This window comes from Trachypithecus francoisi, unplaced genomic scaffold (assembly GCF_009764315.1).
Source record: "Trachypithecus francoisi isolate TF-2019V2 unplaced genomic scaffold, Tfra_2.0 Lachesis_group10, whole genome shotgun sequence".
Taxonomy (NCBI): Eukaryota; Metazoa; Chordata; class Mammalia; order Primates; family Cercopithecidae; genus Trachypithecus; species Trachypithecus francoisi.
In genome coordinates, this window is record NW_022681455.1 from 108,851,367 (window position 1) to 108,868,480 (window position 17,114).

General features: G+C 50.0%; 1 protein-coding gene across 7 annotated transcripts in view; it reads left to right on the forward strand.

Moving 5' to 3' along the window:
• Nucleotides 1–3,095: 3,095 nt before the first annotated feature.
• SLC7A6 (solute carrier family 7 member 6) overlaps nucleotides 3,096–17,114 on the forward strand; it is a 43,220-nt gene continuing 29,201 nt past the window's right edge. The window contains exons 1-5 of one of the 7 annotated variants that reach the window (XM_033219791.1): nucleotides 3,096–3,482; nucleotides 5,509–5,636; nucleotides 8,356–8,406; nucleotides 15,047–15,141; nucleotides 15,933–16,491. In XM_033219791.1, coding sequence (XP_033075682.1) covers nucleotides 5,615–5,636; nucleotides 8,356–8,406; nucleotides 15,047–15,141; nucleotides 15,933–16,491 — 727 coding nt within the window. In that variant the 5' untranslated portion in view covers nucleotides 3,096–3,482; nucleotides 5,509–5,614. The other 6 variants (XM_033219792.1, XM_033219795.1, XM_033219793.1 and 3 more) reach the window with 6 other exon arrangements.

The window sequence follows — 17,114 nt, forward strand, 5'->3', positions numbered from 1 at the left end:
GCAAGGACAGTCCTGCAGGTCACCTGGCTAGACCCTCCTTCCCAGCCTCTGTCTTCCCTCAGCTTGCAAGTGTCAGCATCCTTTGAACCTAGAGTTCTTTTTAGGATGCCACCCTTCTTTGCATCTTCAGCTCATCAGCCTGCCATCTGTACCCCGGGGGAGGTACAGACGAGAGAGATCAAGGGAGGAAAAGAGACTACTGGGCTGAGACTGGTATGGACAAAGACAGAAACAGAGACAGGGAAACATGGATAGGGGATAGGGTCCTGGCCTGAATTTTGTAGTCCAGAGCCCAGCCAGTACCCAGTTCTGTCTTCACTCAGCCCCACCAGCTGGGGTGCCAGGCTTTGATACACCAGAGGCCACAAGAGGGCGCTCTGAACCCTCTCACCGAACCACCTGTTAGCCAAACCTGGAAGGACAGAGTGACCCAGAGTGGGGGTAAAAATGCCTGGGGTAAAAATACTCGGGTCCAGCTGCAGCTCTGGCCTCAGTAAAAGGATGACAACATGACAGGGAGCTTCATCTCAGGTCCTGCCCAACCTCACTCCCTGCTTGGCCCTGATACCCCCCTACTCATGGCACCCCACTCACCACTGACCCATTTCAGCTTCACTGTCACCCTCAGTTTCATAGCTGCAGAGAGAGAGGGCATGGAATCAGGGAAGGCTTTAGGAGCAGCACACTAGGGTTCAAAGCTCTACTAGCTGCAGCCAAGTTGTCTGGGGAGCCTTCTGACCCTCAGTTTCCTCATCCAAAGAATGGGGACATCTGGGTGCACTGGCTCACGCTTGTAGTTCCACCTACTCAGGAGGCTAAGGCAGGAGGATTGCTTGAGCCCAGGAGTTTGAGACCAGCCTGGGCAAGACTTTAAAGGTGAAATAGGCTGGGCACCATGGTTCGCGCCTGTAATCCCCACACTTTGGGAGGCCAAGGAGGGTGGATCACCTCAGGTCAGGAGTTCAAGACCAGCCTGGCCAACATGGTGAAACCTCATATCTACTAAAAATACAAAATTAGCCAGGTGTGGTGGCACATGCCTTATAGTCCTAGCTACTCTGGAGACTGAGACAGGAAATCGCTGGAACCTGGGAGGTGGAGGCTGCAGTGAGCCAAGATGGCGCCACCATACTCCAGCCTGGGCAAGATACAGTGAGCTAGATCTCAAAAAACAACAACAACAACAAAAAAAGCCGGTGGCTCACGCCTGTAATCCCAACACTTTGGGAGGCCAAGGTGGGTGGATCATGAGGTCAGGAGATCGAGACCATCCTGGCTAACACGGTGAAAGCCCGTCTCTACTAAAAATACAAAAAATTAGCCAGGCGTGGTGGCGGGCACCTGTAGTCCCAGCTACTCGGGAGGCTGAGGCAGGAGAATGGCGTGAACCAGGGAGGCGGAGCTTGCAGTGAGCTGAGATCGCGCCACTGTGCTCCAGCATGGGCGACAGAGCGAGACCCCGTCTCAAAAAAAAAAAAAAAAAAAAAGATGAAATAAAAATAAATCTGTAGTCCCAAGTAGGAAGCTGAGGCAGGAAGATCGCTTGAAACCAGGAGTTCAAGGCTGCAGTGAGCTATGATCACAACTGTGAATAGCCATTGCACTCCAGCCTGGGCAATAGATCTCTGAAAGCAAAAGAAAAGAATGGTTACAAATAAATGTATCTTGCAGGGTGGTCCTGAGGAACACTGATGATGTTAGAGAACATCTGATTCAGAGTGTGGTGTACATGGGGCTTTCAGCTGATGGGCTACGTAACTGGGTGTGAGACTGCAAAGCCAGAGGGAGCTGGCATATGTTTTTTTTGTTTCCTTTCTTTTGTTTTTTTGAGATGGAGTTTTGCTCTTATCACCCAGGCTGGAGTGCGATGGCGCGATCTCAGCTTACTGCAACCTCTGCTTCCCGGGTTAAAGCGATTCTCCTGCCTCAGTCTCCCAAGTAGCTGCAATTACAGGCATGTGCCACCACAATAGGCTAATTTCGTATTTTTAGTAGAGACGGAGTTTCTCCATGTTGGTCAGGCTGGTCTCAAACTCCCAACCTCAGGTGATCCGCCTGACTCAGCCTCCCAAAGTTCTGGGATTACAGGTGTGAGCCACCAGGCCCAGCTGAGCCGGTATACCTTATATGAAGCTGTGGCAGTGACAAGTGGCTGGGTGCCGACACAAGCGTCCAGAGTCGTCCTTCTGCCCAGCCAGAGAGGCCGGAGGAACTGATCTGGGAGGCAAAGGGTGCAACTCGATTGATCCAAATATATATGTCCACTCACTGACATGGGAGGTGTTCCAAGCAGAGGGCAGGAGGGCAGCACCAGCGAGGGCTCCTCAAGCATTGTCATCCAGGCCTGCAGAGAGGAGAATGGAAGGGTTTTTAGGCAGGGGAGATACAAAGTCATTGCAATCTGTAATTTAGGAGCATCCCCTACTCTGTGGAGATGGGTTAAGGGGAGCAGGAAAGGGATTGGGAAGCCATTGTGGCTGGGGAGAAGAAAGCAGGGTGTAGGCCCTGGGAGGAGTGGGGAGGAAGGGTTTGAGGTGCTACCCATCTCTGGCTGGGTCCCTGTCACTGGGTGGCAGGGAGCAGGGTCTTGGGTATAGTCTGGAAGTAGAGGACATGTACTTGTGGTCATAAGGCTGGGGGAAAAGACCCCAGGGCCCTGGACCAAGTCAGTGCTTGAGGTGTTGACAGGAAATTTCGGTGGAGGGCTCAGGGGCCCATGAGGTCAGGAGGCTCTAGACAAGCGAGCCCCAGAGACACCAGAGGAAAAGGAACTCCAGAGGAAGATGGAGGAGCAAACAGAGGGAGGGGAAATGGGCAGGAGGTACATCTCCCCCAAGAGGGGTGGCAGCTCTCTTGGGAAGATGAGGACAGAGCCCCAGGGAGGTCTGGGGTTGGCCAAGGGAGCCTGCAGTTTCTTTGTGGGTGCGGGAGCCTCAAGGGATGCGAGTCTGAGCTGTGCGTGTGTTTGGGCAAGTCCCCAGAGTGTGTGTCTTCTCGGGGTTCCTAGACGCAGGGCGGCAGTGGCCCGGCGGCGGCGGAGGCCGTTTGGATCCCTGTATGAGCTGTAGGGGGCGCCCTGGGCGCCGGGCCCAGGTCAAGGGCGAGATAGGAACGGGGTGCCGGGGTCCAAGAGAGCTCCCCGCGGGAATGTCCGGGTGTGGACGCCCTCGGAGGCCCCATCTAACTCCAGGGCGGCGAGGGTGGCCGGGCCCAGGTCACGGGCTGCACCGGCCCTGGCGAGGCCACTGGGGGCTGTCGGGCGTCCACGCTCACGGTCTGGGCCAGAGGACCCCGTACCGGCCAGGCCGTGGCGGCCACGGGGGCCTGGAAGCGCCGCCGCCAGCTGGCCCTGCACGGAACTGTGTCCCGACGCGGCGCGCGCTGTCGCGATCCGGCGGCGGGTGACGTGGCGGGGCGGGGCCTGAGCGGCCGCGGCGACGGCGGCGCGACCGAGCATCCTGGCGGCGCCGGGCCACTGGGAGGTAACGGGCCGGGCCATGGGCGGGCGCGCGGGGAGCGGGGCCGGGGCCGGGGCCGGGCCGCGTTCTGTGGGAGCCGAACCCTCTAGGTCTTGGCCACCGCCGTCGGGAGCAGGATGCGGCCCAGAAACGGCGCGGGGCTGGCCGGTCAGGGCCGCGCGAGAGGCTCTGCGGCTGAGGGGTGGCGACACGAGGAGCGAGGGACCTCGAGCGTGAGGGCCGAGTGTGGGAGAAATGCTGTATGGGTGAGAGCCCCGGAGGCTGATGGTGACCGCGAGGAAGCCAGTCTTGGAGTGTGCTGGCGACGCGGCGAGTGTGAGGGAGACCGGAGGTGTGTGTGGAGAGGGAAACCCCAGGTACAAGGGTGACGGGGACTCTGTGTGTGCGGGCCGCGCTGCGAACGTGAGACTGTGCGACGGTGACCCTGAGTGGGACTGTGACTGCGCTTGCGACTGCAGGACAGAGAACCTGTGCTGTGTGGCGGCCGCGGTGGGGCGGAGAAAGATGCGGGCTCAGGACTGCAGGAGCCAGGCTTCCTGGGGCTGTCGCAAGAATGACGATTATCATTTTAAAATCAGTCCATTTACTTTAGAGAATGCCGCAAGGTTTTGTGGCGTGTTGGGGCCTGGAGCGTTGGGCTGCTGGCGCTGGGGAACCCGCGTGGCCCCGGTGATTATGGCTCTTTTGAGCGTCCCCATAGCCTGTCATCTTGTGTGACTATCTCTTGTCCTGAATGTGGGAAGATAGACGTGAAACATTCTGAAAATTCTTCGCTGGGCTCTAAGCAAACATGTTGTGTAATGGTCAGTATAAATAGGAATCAGGGTGTCGGCGAACACGTTTTTGAGTACCTCTTGTATGCCCTGGGCTTGGTGACACAGTTAAAAAGAATTCAGTCTCTGCCCTTGATGGGGGAAAAAGCCAGGGCCAGCTCAGCTCGCAGGGCGGCAGTTCAGTGCCCAGCCATCGGGAGCTTATCTCTCAGAGCTGCTCCCAGATTTCAGATCTGGGAGGAGCAGACTTGAAAGGCTGTGACTGCTTCCTGATATCAGTTCCACCTCTTTTTGGTGGCGGTGAGGCCCTTTGGGGACCTGCCCAGGCCACCTGCATTACTCAGGTCCCGTGTGTGCTGTGCAGATGGCTTTTGCTTCCCAACTTTGATCTCAGATCGTCAATCAAGTCGTTACACTGGAGTTTATTTTCCTGGCAAGTGTGTGGAAAACCACCAACCTGATTTTCTCCTCTCTTCCTCTCCTTGTCCTCCTTCCCTATTTGGCCATGGATGTATTTTTATGGCATATACCGGTTTTATGATCCCCATCTCCCAGGAACTTCTTAGTAGAAGAAATTTGCTGACCTTTGTGTTTCCTGCTGTAATCTCTTGGATGTAGATTAGTTTCTAAAAAAGGTATGCAGGCCAGGCACAGTGGCTCAGGCCTGTAATCCCGGCACTTTGGGAGGCCGAGGTGGGCGGATCACGAGGTCAGGAGATCGAGACTATTCTGGCTAACACAGTGAAATCCCGTCTCTACTAAAAATACAAAAGATGAGCCGGGCGTGGTGGCAGGCGCCTGTAGTCCTAGCTACTCAGGAGGCTGAGGCAGGAGAATGGCTTGAACCCAGGAGGCAGAGGTTGCAGTGAGCCAAGAGTGCGCCATTGCACTGTAGCCTGGGCGACAGAGTGAGACTCTGTCTCCAAAAAAAAAGAAAAGAAAAAAGTTATGCAAACAGTGCCCATGGGACCTGGGGCCCCAGAGCTGCCTAGACATGCATGATTTAATGTGACAAGGCCAGTTCTCTGACTGCTTCAGTTATACCCACCCTGTGGGTGTCATGGAACCTGCCAGTAATTAGGACTGCCCCTGCCAGGCATGTAAAATTTAGATTTTACAAGGAAATATCATTCTGCTGCTTTCTTGGTTAATTTTTAAAAATTACGTAAATATATATATACATATATTTTTAAATCCGCTTTCTCAGGTTAAAAGGGTTCATTTTTTGATCAGTTCCCTCCCACTCTTTGTTGCAGAGTTTATGTGGCCAAGGCAGACAAGTGAAATTAGGCCTTGCTGCGAGGACTTCATTTCCTTCTCAGTACTGGACCCATTTATGAGGAGGTGGCTTATGAAAGTGTGATGTTCACGTATTTCTTGACAGGTGAATATTGTTGCGCTGTCTTTTCTTCTGTTTGTGTGATTTACAAAGAGTTTTTATTTATTTGTATACAGTATGAGCACAATACTAGTAAAGAGAATGGCTTACACATAATTAACAATTCTTTAGTATTACATGTTAAATAACACTATAATTTATTATAAAAATAAATTATATATTTATTTATATTACAACTCTTTCTAAAGAGTAATTGGGTGGGTTTTTCTTTTTTTTCTTTTTGGAGACAGAGTCTCATTGTGTCACCCAGGCTGGGGTGCAGTGGCGTGATCTCTGCTCACTGCAACCTCCGCCTCCCGGGTTCAAGTGATTCTTCTGCCTCAGCCTCCCAAGCAGCTGGGATTACAGGCGCCCGCCACCATGCCCAGCTAATTATTGTATTTTTAGTAGAGACGGGGCTTCACCATGTTGGCCAGACTGGTCACGAACTCCTGAGATCAGGTAATCTGCCCGCCTCGGCCTCCCAATTGTGGTGGATTTTTTTTTTTTTTTTTAGACAGAGTTTTGCTCTTGTTGCCCAGTCTGGAGTGCAATGGCGCAATCTTGGATCACTGCAACCTCCACCTCCCAAGTTCAAGTGATTCTCCTGCCTCAGCCTCCCGAGTAGCTGGGATTATAGGCATCCACCATCATGCCTGGACAATTTTTTGTTATTTCTAGCACAGATGGGGTTTCACTGTGTTGGCCAGGCTGGTCCTGAACTCCTGACCTCAGGCGATCCACCCACCTCAGCCTCCCAAAATGCTGGGATTACAGGCGTGAGACACTGCGCCCGGCCATAACTCATAGAGTTTTATAGGAAAAAGTCTTCTGTGTTTTCACCATAGTTAAGATTTTGATTCAACCAGAGGGGGAAATAAAAATATTTTGATGTATTTCTCTGTGATACAGCAAAATATTTTTTGGTCTTCAGCCCATTTCCTAGCATACAACTCCTAAAATACTTAGAAAGACCAAAGTAATGTCTTTTTGTATGCTGATGACTGGTGGCTGGCAGCCCCTAGAAAGCTTCAGGATGGGGACTGGTCACTGGAAAGACCAAGTCAGGATTAGAGGGTTGGGACTTTGAGCCCTACCCCCAACCTCCGGGGAGGGGAGAAGGAGGAGGGTGAGGTTAAGTTGATCACCAATGGCCAGTGGCTTAATCACTCATGCCTATGTAATGAAGCCTGCATAAAAACCCAAGAGGCCTGGGGTGTGGGGAGCTTCCGGATAGCTGGACACGTGGAGGTTCCTGGATGGTACTTCTCCCTAGGAGGACAAGGAAAGTCTGTGACCCTTCCCCCTTCCTGGCTCTGCAAACCTCTTCATCTGTATCCTTTGTAACACCCTTTATAATATACCAGTAAATGTAAGTAAGTGTTTCTCTGAGTTCTGTGAGCCGTTCTAGCAAAATAATTGAACTGAAAGAGGGGTCTTGGGAGCCTCAACTTCAAACAGTTCGGTCAGAAGTTCAGGAGGCCTGGATTTGTGCCAGGTATCCTGTGGGGGAGGGGCAGTCTGTGGGACTGAGCCCTTCCGCTGTGGGATCTGATGCTGTTTCCAGGTAGATAGTGTTGGGATTGAACTGGAGGACACTCAGCTGGTGTCCCTGGGGAGAAATGATTGCTTGTTAGTGGGGAACCCTCCCCCCGGCATTTGGTCACAGAACTCTTCTGTGTCGATTGTTGTGGTGTGAGAGTACACAGTAAAAATGGTTTTGAGTTTTTCCCAACATTCTCAATAGCATTTTTTCCTTTATTCATTACAAAAATTTTGGTTTCAAATCCAGTTTGTAAAACTTCCTTTGTAATTGAGCTTCCCCCATTTCATCCCATCGTTTTCTGATGTAATTGAATTGTGATAAATTCATTTATTCCAAAAATTGCTTGTGGCAGTTTCGTGGTTAAATTTTCATGGGGAAATTTTAGTAGTCTGTTAAATTCCTTTATTACCTGCTGCAGGAGACTGCAGGAATTAAAAAAAAAGAAATTTAGATTTTTTTGTTGGCTGGGTGCGGTGGCTCACGCCTGTAATCCTAGCACTTTGGGAAGCCGAGGCAGTCAGATCTCCTGAGGTCCCAGGAGTCCGAGACCAGCCTGCCCAACATAGTGAAACCCTGTCTCTACTAAATACAAAAAATTAGCCAGGCATGGTGGCGCAGGCCTGTAATCCCAGCTACTCAGAAGGCTGAGGCAGGAGAATCGCTTGAACCCAGGAGGCGGAGGTTGCAGTGAGCCAAGATCGTGTCATTGCACTCCAGCCTGGGCAACAAGAGCAGAACTCTGTCTCAAAAAAAAAAAATTTTTTTTTGTTTTTGCTGTGTTGCCCAGGTTGGTCTCAAACTTCTGGCCTCAAGTCATCCTCTTACCTTGGCCTCTCAAAGTGCTGGGATTACAGACTTGAGCTACTACTGCACCCAGCCTAATTTTGTGTGTTTTTTTTTTTTTTGTAGAGATGGGATTTTTGCCATGTTACCCAGGCTGAGAGAGATTGATATTGTGTGTGATCCTCACATACCAATTTCTCTCTTTTTTTTCATTGCACCTGTAACTAATTGGAAGTAGCAATTTCTCTTATGAATTGGATAAAAATTGAGGGAAAGGATAGCCAATTCAGGAGGGTGATCTGGTAGAATTTTGATGACTCTGTCATAATGCCTAGCTAGAGGTAATGTCTGAATTATTGGCCTTTTGAATCAGTGGTTTTCATTCCATTGTTGCAGAGGGTCTGCAGATCTACTCTGGGGACAGGATAGACAACGTGTCTCACACAGGTAGGCACTGCTGTTTTTGGAATGTATGTAGCTACTGTTGTGATTAATTAAATGCAAATTCCTTCAAAACCAAGTATTAGCTTTTTGCCATTATTTATTCTTCTTTATCAATTGTTACCTGAAGAATAAGTACCGTGACAGAAAATGTCTGATGTTAATACAGCCAGTTCACCTTCCTTCCTCCCTTTCTCCCTTCTTCCCTCCTTCCCTCTTCCCTCCTCTTCCCTCCTTCTTTCCTTCCGTCCTTCCCTCCTTCTTTCTTTCCTTCCTTTTGTAGAGACAGAGGTCTCCCTATGTGGCCCAGGCTGGTCTTGAACTCAGCCTCAAATGATCCTCCCTCCCTTCTTGGCCTCCCACTGACTGGCCAGACATTTCACTTGTTTTTTTGGAGACCAAGTCTCACTCAAGTGCCCAGGCTGGAGTGCAGTGATGCGATCTCTCAGCTCAGTGCAACCTCTGACTCCCGGGTTCAAGGGATCATCCTGTCTTAGCCTCCTGAGTAGCTGGGACTACAGGTGTGCGTCACCATGCCTGGCTAATTTTTGTATTTTTTTGTAGAGACAGGGTCTTGCTGTGTTGCCCAGGCTGGTCTCAAACTCCTGGGCTCAAATGATTCCCCCTGCCTCAGCCTCCCAAAGTGCAAGGATTATAGGTGTGGGCCACCGTGCCCGGCTTGACATTTTTACATTTAAATATGCTATAATCCCATAATACATTACCACTATTTTTGTTTTGGGTGGTCAGTTATATTCTAAAGTTATTAAAAATGAGCAAAAAATGTGGTTGGGCGCAGTGGCTCACGCCTGTAATCCCAGCACTTTGGGAAGTCGAGGTGGGCGGACCTGAGGTCAGGAGTTCGAGACCAGCCTCACCAACATGGAGAAACCTTGCCTCTACTAAAAATACAAAATTAGCCGGGGCCGGGCATCATCTCTCACACCTGTAATCCCGCACTTTGGGAGGCCGAGGCGAGCGGATCACCAGGTCAAGAGATCAAGACCATTCTGGCCAACATGGTGAAACCCCGTCTCTACTAAAAATATAAAAATTAGCTGGGTGTGGGGACTGTGCCTGTAATCCCAGCTACTCAGGAGGCTGAGGCAGGAGAATTGTTTGAACTTGGGAGGCGGAGGTTGCGGTGAGCTGAGATCGAGCCACCATACTCCAGGCTGGGCAATGAGCGAAATTCCGTCTTAAAAAAAAAAAAAAAAGCCAGGCGCGGTGGCTCACGCCTGTAATCCCAGCACTCTGGAAGGCCAAGGTGGGTGGATCATGAGGTCAGGAGTTTGAGACCAGCCTGATCAACATGGTGAAACCCCGTCTCTACTAAAAATACAAAAATTAGCTGGGTGTGGTGGCACACGCCTGTAATCCCAGCTACTTAGGAGGCTGCGGCAGGAGAATTGCTTGAACCCGGGAGGCAGAGATTGCAGTGAGCCTCCGAGATTGGGCCACAGCACTCCAACCTGGGCGACAAAGTGAGACTCTGTCTCAAAAAAAAAAAAAAAAAAAGCAAAAATATGTATTTAAAAAATATTTACTTAGGCTATTTGGTATTGCCCCACAGCTTGATGTTCTGTTCTATTTTTTCACTTTTTCCGTTTTGACCCTTTTGGTTTTCATCTCACTGCTAAAGTTCCACATTTGTTTCCTCATGCTGTTCAACTTTTTCAGTAGAGTCTTTAATGTATCAAACACAATTATTTTAAATTCATTGTTTGATGTTTCCATTATCTGGGTCATCTCTAAGTCTGGTCCTGTTGATTACTTTAGCTCTTGATAGTGGGTTGTTTTTCTTGCTTTTTTAATGTTGCTTGTAACTTGTTACTGATTGCCAGACATGGTACCTGGAGCAGTAGAGACTGAGGTATATAGCATTTATTTTGGGAACTGGGTACAGCTCTTCTTTGCTAGACTGTTTGTATGGGAGTTTGAACTCCTAGTCAGGTGACAGTTGTGTTTGGGTGTTATTGTTGCTATGGTTACGTTAGGTACACCAGTGGCTTCAAATTCTTCTCGTGTTTCCTTGCCAGCTTATGGTTGGTTTGCTGGAGGGAGGCTTTTTCTCAGTGGTTATCCTCCATCCATACCCTCAGCTTATTAGCCAGGCGTGGTAGTGCACACCTGTAGTCCCAGCTACTCTGGAGGTTGAGACAGGAGAATCCCTCAAATCCAGGAGGCAGAGGTTACAGTGAGCTGAGATTGTACCACTGCACTCCAGCCTGCGTGACAAAGCAAGACTCTGCCTCAAAAAAAAAAAAGAGAAAAGAAAAAAAAAGGTCTCACTCAGTCATCTCACTCTGTCACCCAGACTGGAGTGCCAGTAGTGCTATCATGGTTCACTGCAGCCTCCAACTCCTGAGCTCAAACTTACCTCTTAGCCTTCTGAGTAAATAGCTGGGGCTACAGGCGTGTGCCATCATGCCTGGCTACTTTTTAATTTTTTTTGTAGAGATGGAGTCTTGCTATGTTGCCCAGGCTGATCTCGAACTCTTGGCCTCAAGTTCCTCCAGCCTTAGCCTCCGGAGGCTACACAAGTGTAAGCCACTGTGTCCAGCCACCCTCAGCTTTAGGATTTCTCTGTGCACCTATGCCTCAGTACACAGTCTCAGTGGTAGACTACTGTTGCTTGTTTCTGGGTGCTTGCTAACCTGGTGGCAGGGAGTGGGGATTTCTCTGTTGTCCTGGTTCAGCCTCAGTCTTAGGCAGGCCCTGTTTGTTTCCCTGGGTCTTGGGAGTGGATCTTTCTGGGTGCTCCTGCCCTTTTCCCAGGAGAAAGCACCTCTAGTGGTCTTGCCCAGAATTTTCTACCCCTCCTCCAGGCATAGAGTTTTTTTTGTTTTATTTTGTTTTTGTTTTTATCCTGCCCCAGCTGCCTCAGGAGTGACAGAGTTTGCTGCCCTTTCCCAGGGGTTTATGGTTTTTATTCTTTAGAGAAGAAGGGTATAGGTTGGCCTTTGTATTTTCCCTCCCATAAGCCAGCACTACCAAGAGAGGTTTTCTCAGGTGACCTGCCCAGTATTTCTTTTGAGTACCCACTGAGGTCTATGGAAAAAACCTGAGTGTCTATGGCTCTTGATAACCCACAATTGACATTTGGTAATTTAAAAAAAAATTTACCTGAATTCTTCTGACTTACCTAAATGGTTGTCTCATCTTTCTCCCACTGCCACAGGTGAGCCAGACCTTGTATCTCTCTATCTCCTTGGAGGTGGCCGTCTTTCCATCAGTTTCTTTCTTTTTTTTTTTTTTTTTTGAGACGGAGTCTGGCTCTGTCCCCCAGGCTGGAGTGCAGTGGCGTGATCTCTGCTCACTGCAAGCTCCGCCTCCCAGGTTCACGCCATTCTCCTGCCTCAGCCTCCCAAGTAGCTGGGACTACAGGTGTCCGCCACCACGGTCAGCTAATTTTTTATATTTTTAGTAGAGACGGGGTTTCACCGTGTTAGTTAGGATGGTGTTGATCTCCTGACCTCATGATCCACCCGCCTCAGCCTCCCAAAGTGCTGGGATTACAGGTGTGAGCCACCGCGCCCGGCCCCATGAGTTTCAATCTAGTTGGTTGCCCTGTAACTTCAGCTTTCTGATGGCTCCAAGAAAAAGTGTTGTTTGTCACTGGAGTGGGAATGGTGCTATCCATCCTGAGTGGAAGGTGGAAGTTGAGGACTTTCCATTTTATACTAGATTTTTTTGTTTTTTGAAACAGTCTTGCTCTGTCGCCCAGGCTGGAATGCAGTGGCGTGATAATGGTTCACCCTGACTTCTTTGGCTCAAGAGATACTCCCACCTTCGCCTCCCAAGTAGCTGGCATGTGCCACTGTGCCCAGCTAATTTTTGTATTTTTATAGAGATGGAGTCTTGCCATGCTGTCTAGGCTGGTCTTGGGCTCCTGGGCTTAAGGAATCCTCTTGCCTCAGCCTCCCAAAGTGCTGGATTACAGGTGTGGATCACTGTCCCTGGCCTAGTTTTTTCTTATTTCATTTTTTTGTAGAGACGGAGCCTCCCTATGTTGCCCAGGTTACTCTTGAACTCCTGGCTTCAGGCGATCCTCTGGCCTTGGTCTCCCAAAGTACTAGGACTACAGGCGTGAGCCATCATGTCTGGCCCCATTTTATTTGTAATTTTTGTTGTTTGTTTTTTGAGACAGGGTCTCTCTCTGTCACCCAGGCGGGAGTGCAGTGGTGTGATCATGGCTCACTGCAGCCTCAACCTTCTTGAGCTCAGATGATCCTCCCACTTCAGCCTCCTGAGTAACTAAGACTACAGATGTGTGCCACCATGCCCAGATAACTTTTGTAGTTTTGTGGTGTAGACAGGGTTTTGCCATTGCCCAGGCTGGTCTCCTGGGCTCAAGTGATCCGCCTGCTTTGGCCTCCCAAAGTGCTGGGATTACAGGTGTGCACCACTGTGCCCTGCCAAGGTGAAGTTTAGATATGGGGAGGAGGTAAGGGATGGCCTTGAGGTTGTATGTGTGGCCAAGCCAGCCTAGGACTTAGTCACGTGCTCTTGGGAGCTGCTAGGGTTACATCACAATTTTGCTCTTGGGTGTTTAGCAAACAGGTAGGAACTTTAATTACTTTTGCCAAGGACAGGCTCTTGATAACAATTGCATTTTTCTTTTCTTTCTCTTCCTTCCTCTCTCTCTCTCTCTCTCTCTCTTTCTTTCGTTTTGAGACAGAGTCTTGCTCTGTCACCAGACTGGAGTGCAGTAGTGCTATCTCGGCTCACTGCAACCTCTGCCTCCCAGGTTCAGGTGATTCTCCTGCCTCAGCCTCCTGAGTAGCTGGGACTACAAGTGCATGCCATCACACCCAGCTAATTTTTTTTGTATTTTTAGTAGAGATGGGGTTTCACCATGTTGACCAGGATGGTCTCAATCTCTTAGACTTGTGATCCACCTGCCTCAGCCTCCCAAAGTGCTGGGATTACAGGTGTGAGCCACTGCACCCAGCATGCATTTTGTTACTGAATGAAGAGAATGAAGCCTGGCATGGTGGCTCACACCTGCAATTTGAACACTTCAGGAGGCCAAGGTAGGAGGATCAATTGAGGCCAGGAGTTCAAGACCAGCCTGGGCAACATAGTGAAACACTGTCTCTACAAACAAATTAAAAAAAAAAATAGCTGGGCATGGTGGCGAGCAACTGTAGTCCTAGCTACTCAGGAGGCCGAGATAGAGGACTGCTTGAGCCTAGGAGTTGGAGGCTGCAGTGAGCTACGATTGCATGATTGCACTCCAGCCTGGGTGACAAAGTGAGACCCTGTCTCTTGAATAAAAAAGAGAGAGAGAGAGAGATTGAAAGAGAAAGAAGTCTTATCTGCCTTCAGTTATGTGTGATTCTGCTACTCTCCTTGGCAGAAGGAATCCTTAACCTTCCAGCAGGAACCTTGTCTTTCATTCAGGTGCTGCAACTGAAATCCTAGGCATGAGGTCTTGTGGGGCTATGACTGTGCCCCACCTCTCCAAATAAGGCCACTAGGTAGTTTCACCAGTGTATCTGACAAACCTGATAAAGCCGTATCAGCATCACCAGTGCCAGGCTTTATGAATACAAAGGGAATACCTAGTAACCCCAATCCCTCCTCCCAGCTAGAGTCTGATGGAATAGGGGGAGCCGTATTGGTCACTGGGGTCAGATTTCTCTGCTTGTCTCCATGTTGACTTGGGTAGAAAAGGCATCCTAGGTTTCTTTGCACCTGACTCTTATGTGAGACTATAGGCTCCCCAGCTGTTTACTGGTTTTGTTCTAATGGATGCCGGGGCTCACCTGACAGGCACATGAAAACAAGTATGTTTCCACGTGCCTGTGTAGGGAAACCTGCATGACTTGGTGCCAGAGCGAGAGCAAAAGTGGTGCTGCCTTAAAGCTCAGCCTCACTGAAGCCGAGGTAGGCACTCCTGGGACTGGGGGAAGGCTTGACTGGGGCCTGGGAGGAGCTTTTTTACTTGGGCTCAGGTCCAGACTTGAAGGGGTTTGGGATAGGGAGGGCAGGAGTTTTGGGTGGCAGCTGTGGAGATCAGCATTTTCCCTAAGAACTACTCACTCTTGACTGTGGTTTCCTTGCTCTGAGCTCCATGAGGCCAGGTTCGGCACATCACATACACATTTGTTGAACAGATAAGAGGCTTCTGGAAAGATGATGTGCTTGCCAATCCTGTTCCTATTGCTGATTCTTGGAGGTTATCTCCGTGACCTTAAAGGACTAATTCATGGGTGGGAATCAAATGGCCCACCAGATTTCTTCTGAAGATGAGATGGGATCAAGGGATGGGAAGTGTGACTGGCATAGGAGTTGAGGAAGGGAGAAGGTCACGCTGGGTGCAGGGTCAGGAAGGTGCTGATTTTCCTTTGATAGATTCTGGGTCCTTCCTAGGTAGGTTAATGTGGAATCCAACACGAGGGGCATGCTGGGGAAGAAAGCAAATACGCCAATGGCAAATTAGCCCTGGGTTGGGATGCCCCTGGATGTCCTTTCTCCACCCTGTCTTATTACGTAACCCCTCTCTTTTGGGTACTTTGGAAAAAGAAAGATGTTGAATGGGCAAGCAGCAACGTGGGAGAGTAAGGTAGGTGTTGCAGACACAGTGATACATAGGCATGTATTTTTTATTTTTTGAGACCAAGTCTCGCTCTGTCACCAGGCTGTAGTGCAGTGGTGCGACCTTGGGTCACTGCAACCTCCGACTCCCTGGTTCAAGCGATTCTCCTGCCTCAGCCTCCCAAGTGGGGATTACAGGTATATGTCACCATGCCCAGCTAATTTTTGTATTTTCAGTAGAGACGGGGTTTCACCATTTTGGCTAGGATGGTCTCAATCTCCTGACCTTGTGATCCGCCTGCCTCGGCCTCCCAACATTCTGGGATTACAGGTGGGAGCCACTGTGCCCGGCCAGGCGTGTATTTTCATGAGGGACTTCCCTTTGGTCTAGTCACTACAGTGATGATATGCGCCTGTCTTAGCATCTTCCTCACCCTTCCCACCACCTCCTCACGTTCTATACTGACCTAAGAGTAGCTGCAGACGTCTCCATGTCTCGCTGGACATTGCAGAAGTCCCAGTTGATGTTTGGGTGGAGGTGAGTGGGCAGGATTACCTGGGTATGGACAGTGAAAAGCCTTTCAGGCTGGTGACGACTGTGTACCAGGTGCAGGGACTCTGGTCTTCTCTGCAGGGCAGGTTTGTGGGTTTTAAGCTGGTGAGAACGGAGCAAAAATCTGTAACTCAGGGAGAATCCAATCATTGGACAAATTTAATGCCAGCCTACTCTGGGCTGCAAGACAGGTATTTGTCACTGGAAGTTGTCATCACATCATGCGTGAGCTCTCATGGTGTCTTTCTTGGGAGCAGTGAAGGTCTGCCCACTTCTGTTTCCCTGTGTCCTGTGGTGGGAACTGAGACAGGCCTATTGTAGTTAGGGCTGTGTGCATGGCATGCTGTCCCTAAATAGGAAGTGGGCAGGGAAATCTGGTCTAAATAGAGCCTCACCAGCTCCTGCCCTAGACTGACATACTTGTATTCTTTGCCAGGCCACAGTAAACACAGGTGTGCAGGAACTGTTTGTCATGGAAGCCAGGGAGCCTGGGAGGCCCACACCCACCTACCATCTTGTCCCTAACACCAGCCAGTCCCAGGTGGAAGAAGATGTCAGCTCGCCACCTCAAAGGTCCTCCGAAAGTATGCAGCTGAAAAAGGAGATCTCCCTGCTGAATGGGGTCAGCCTGGTGGTGGGCAACATGATCGGCTCAGGGATCTTCGTCTCACCAAAGGGTGTGCTGGTACACACTGCCTCCTATGGGATGTCGCTGATTGTGTGGGCCATTGGCGGGATCTTCTCTGTTGTGGGTGCCCTTTGTTATGCAGAGCTGGGGACCACTATCACCAAGTCGGGAGCCAGCTACGCTTATATTCTAGAGGCCTTTGGGGGCTTCATTGCCTTCATCCGCCTGTGGGTCTCACTGCTAGTTGTTGAGCCCACCAGTCAGGCCATCATCGCCATCACCTTCGCCAACTACATCATCCAGCCGTCCTTCCCCAGCTGTGATCCCCCATACCTGGCCTGCCGTCTCCTCGCTGCTGCTTGCATATGTAAGTGGGGGCTGAGATTGGGAGGATGTTGGGGGATGGTGGGTACTATAATAATGGTACTTTAGGCCGGGTGTGGTGGCTCATGCCTGTAATCCCAGCACTTTGGGAGGCTGAGGTGGGTGAATCACCTGAGGTTGGGAGTTCAAGATCAGCCTGACCAACATGGAGAAACCCCGTCTCTACTTAAAATACAAAATTAGCCAGGCATGGTGGTGCATGCCTGTAATCCCAGCTACTCGGGAGGCTGAGGCAGGAGAATTGCTTGAACCCGGGAGGCGGAGGTTGCGGTGAGCAGTTATCACGCCATTGTACTCCAGCCTGGGCAACAAGAGCAAAACTCTGTCTCCAAAAAAAAAAAATAGATACTTTATATTTGAATAGCATATTTTGCATTTTGGAGGGGAGGGAGGCTTCTTACCTTTTGAGGAAGTAATTTTACCTGTCATTTGGTCCTGAAAGATAAGTAAGCATAAAGGATGGGGACGGGAGAAGTTTGAATCTGTTCATGGTTTTTGGTGCCTCATATTCCTCCTCTCTTGGCTGCCCTTGTTCTGTTTTGTGGTCTGTGTGACAGGTTGGGGCATGTCTTTTGTCTTGACAGCTGTTTTGGTTGAAGTCAACAT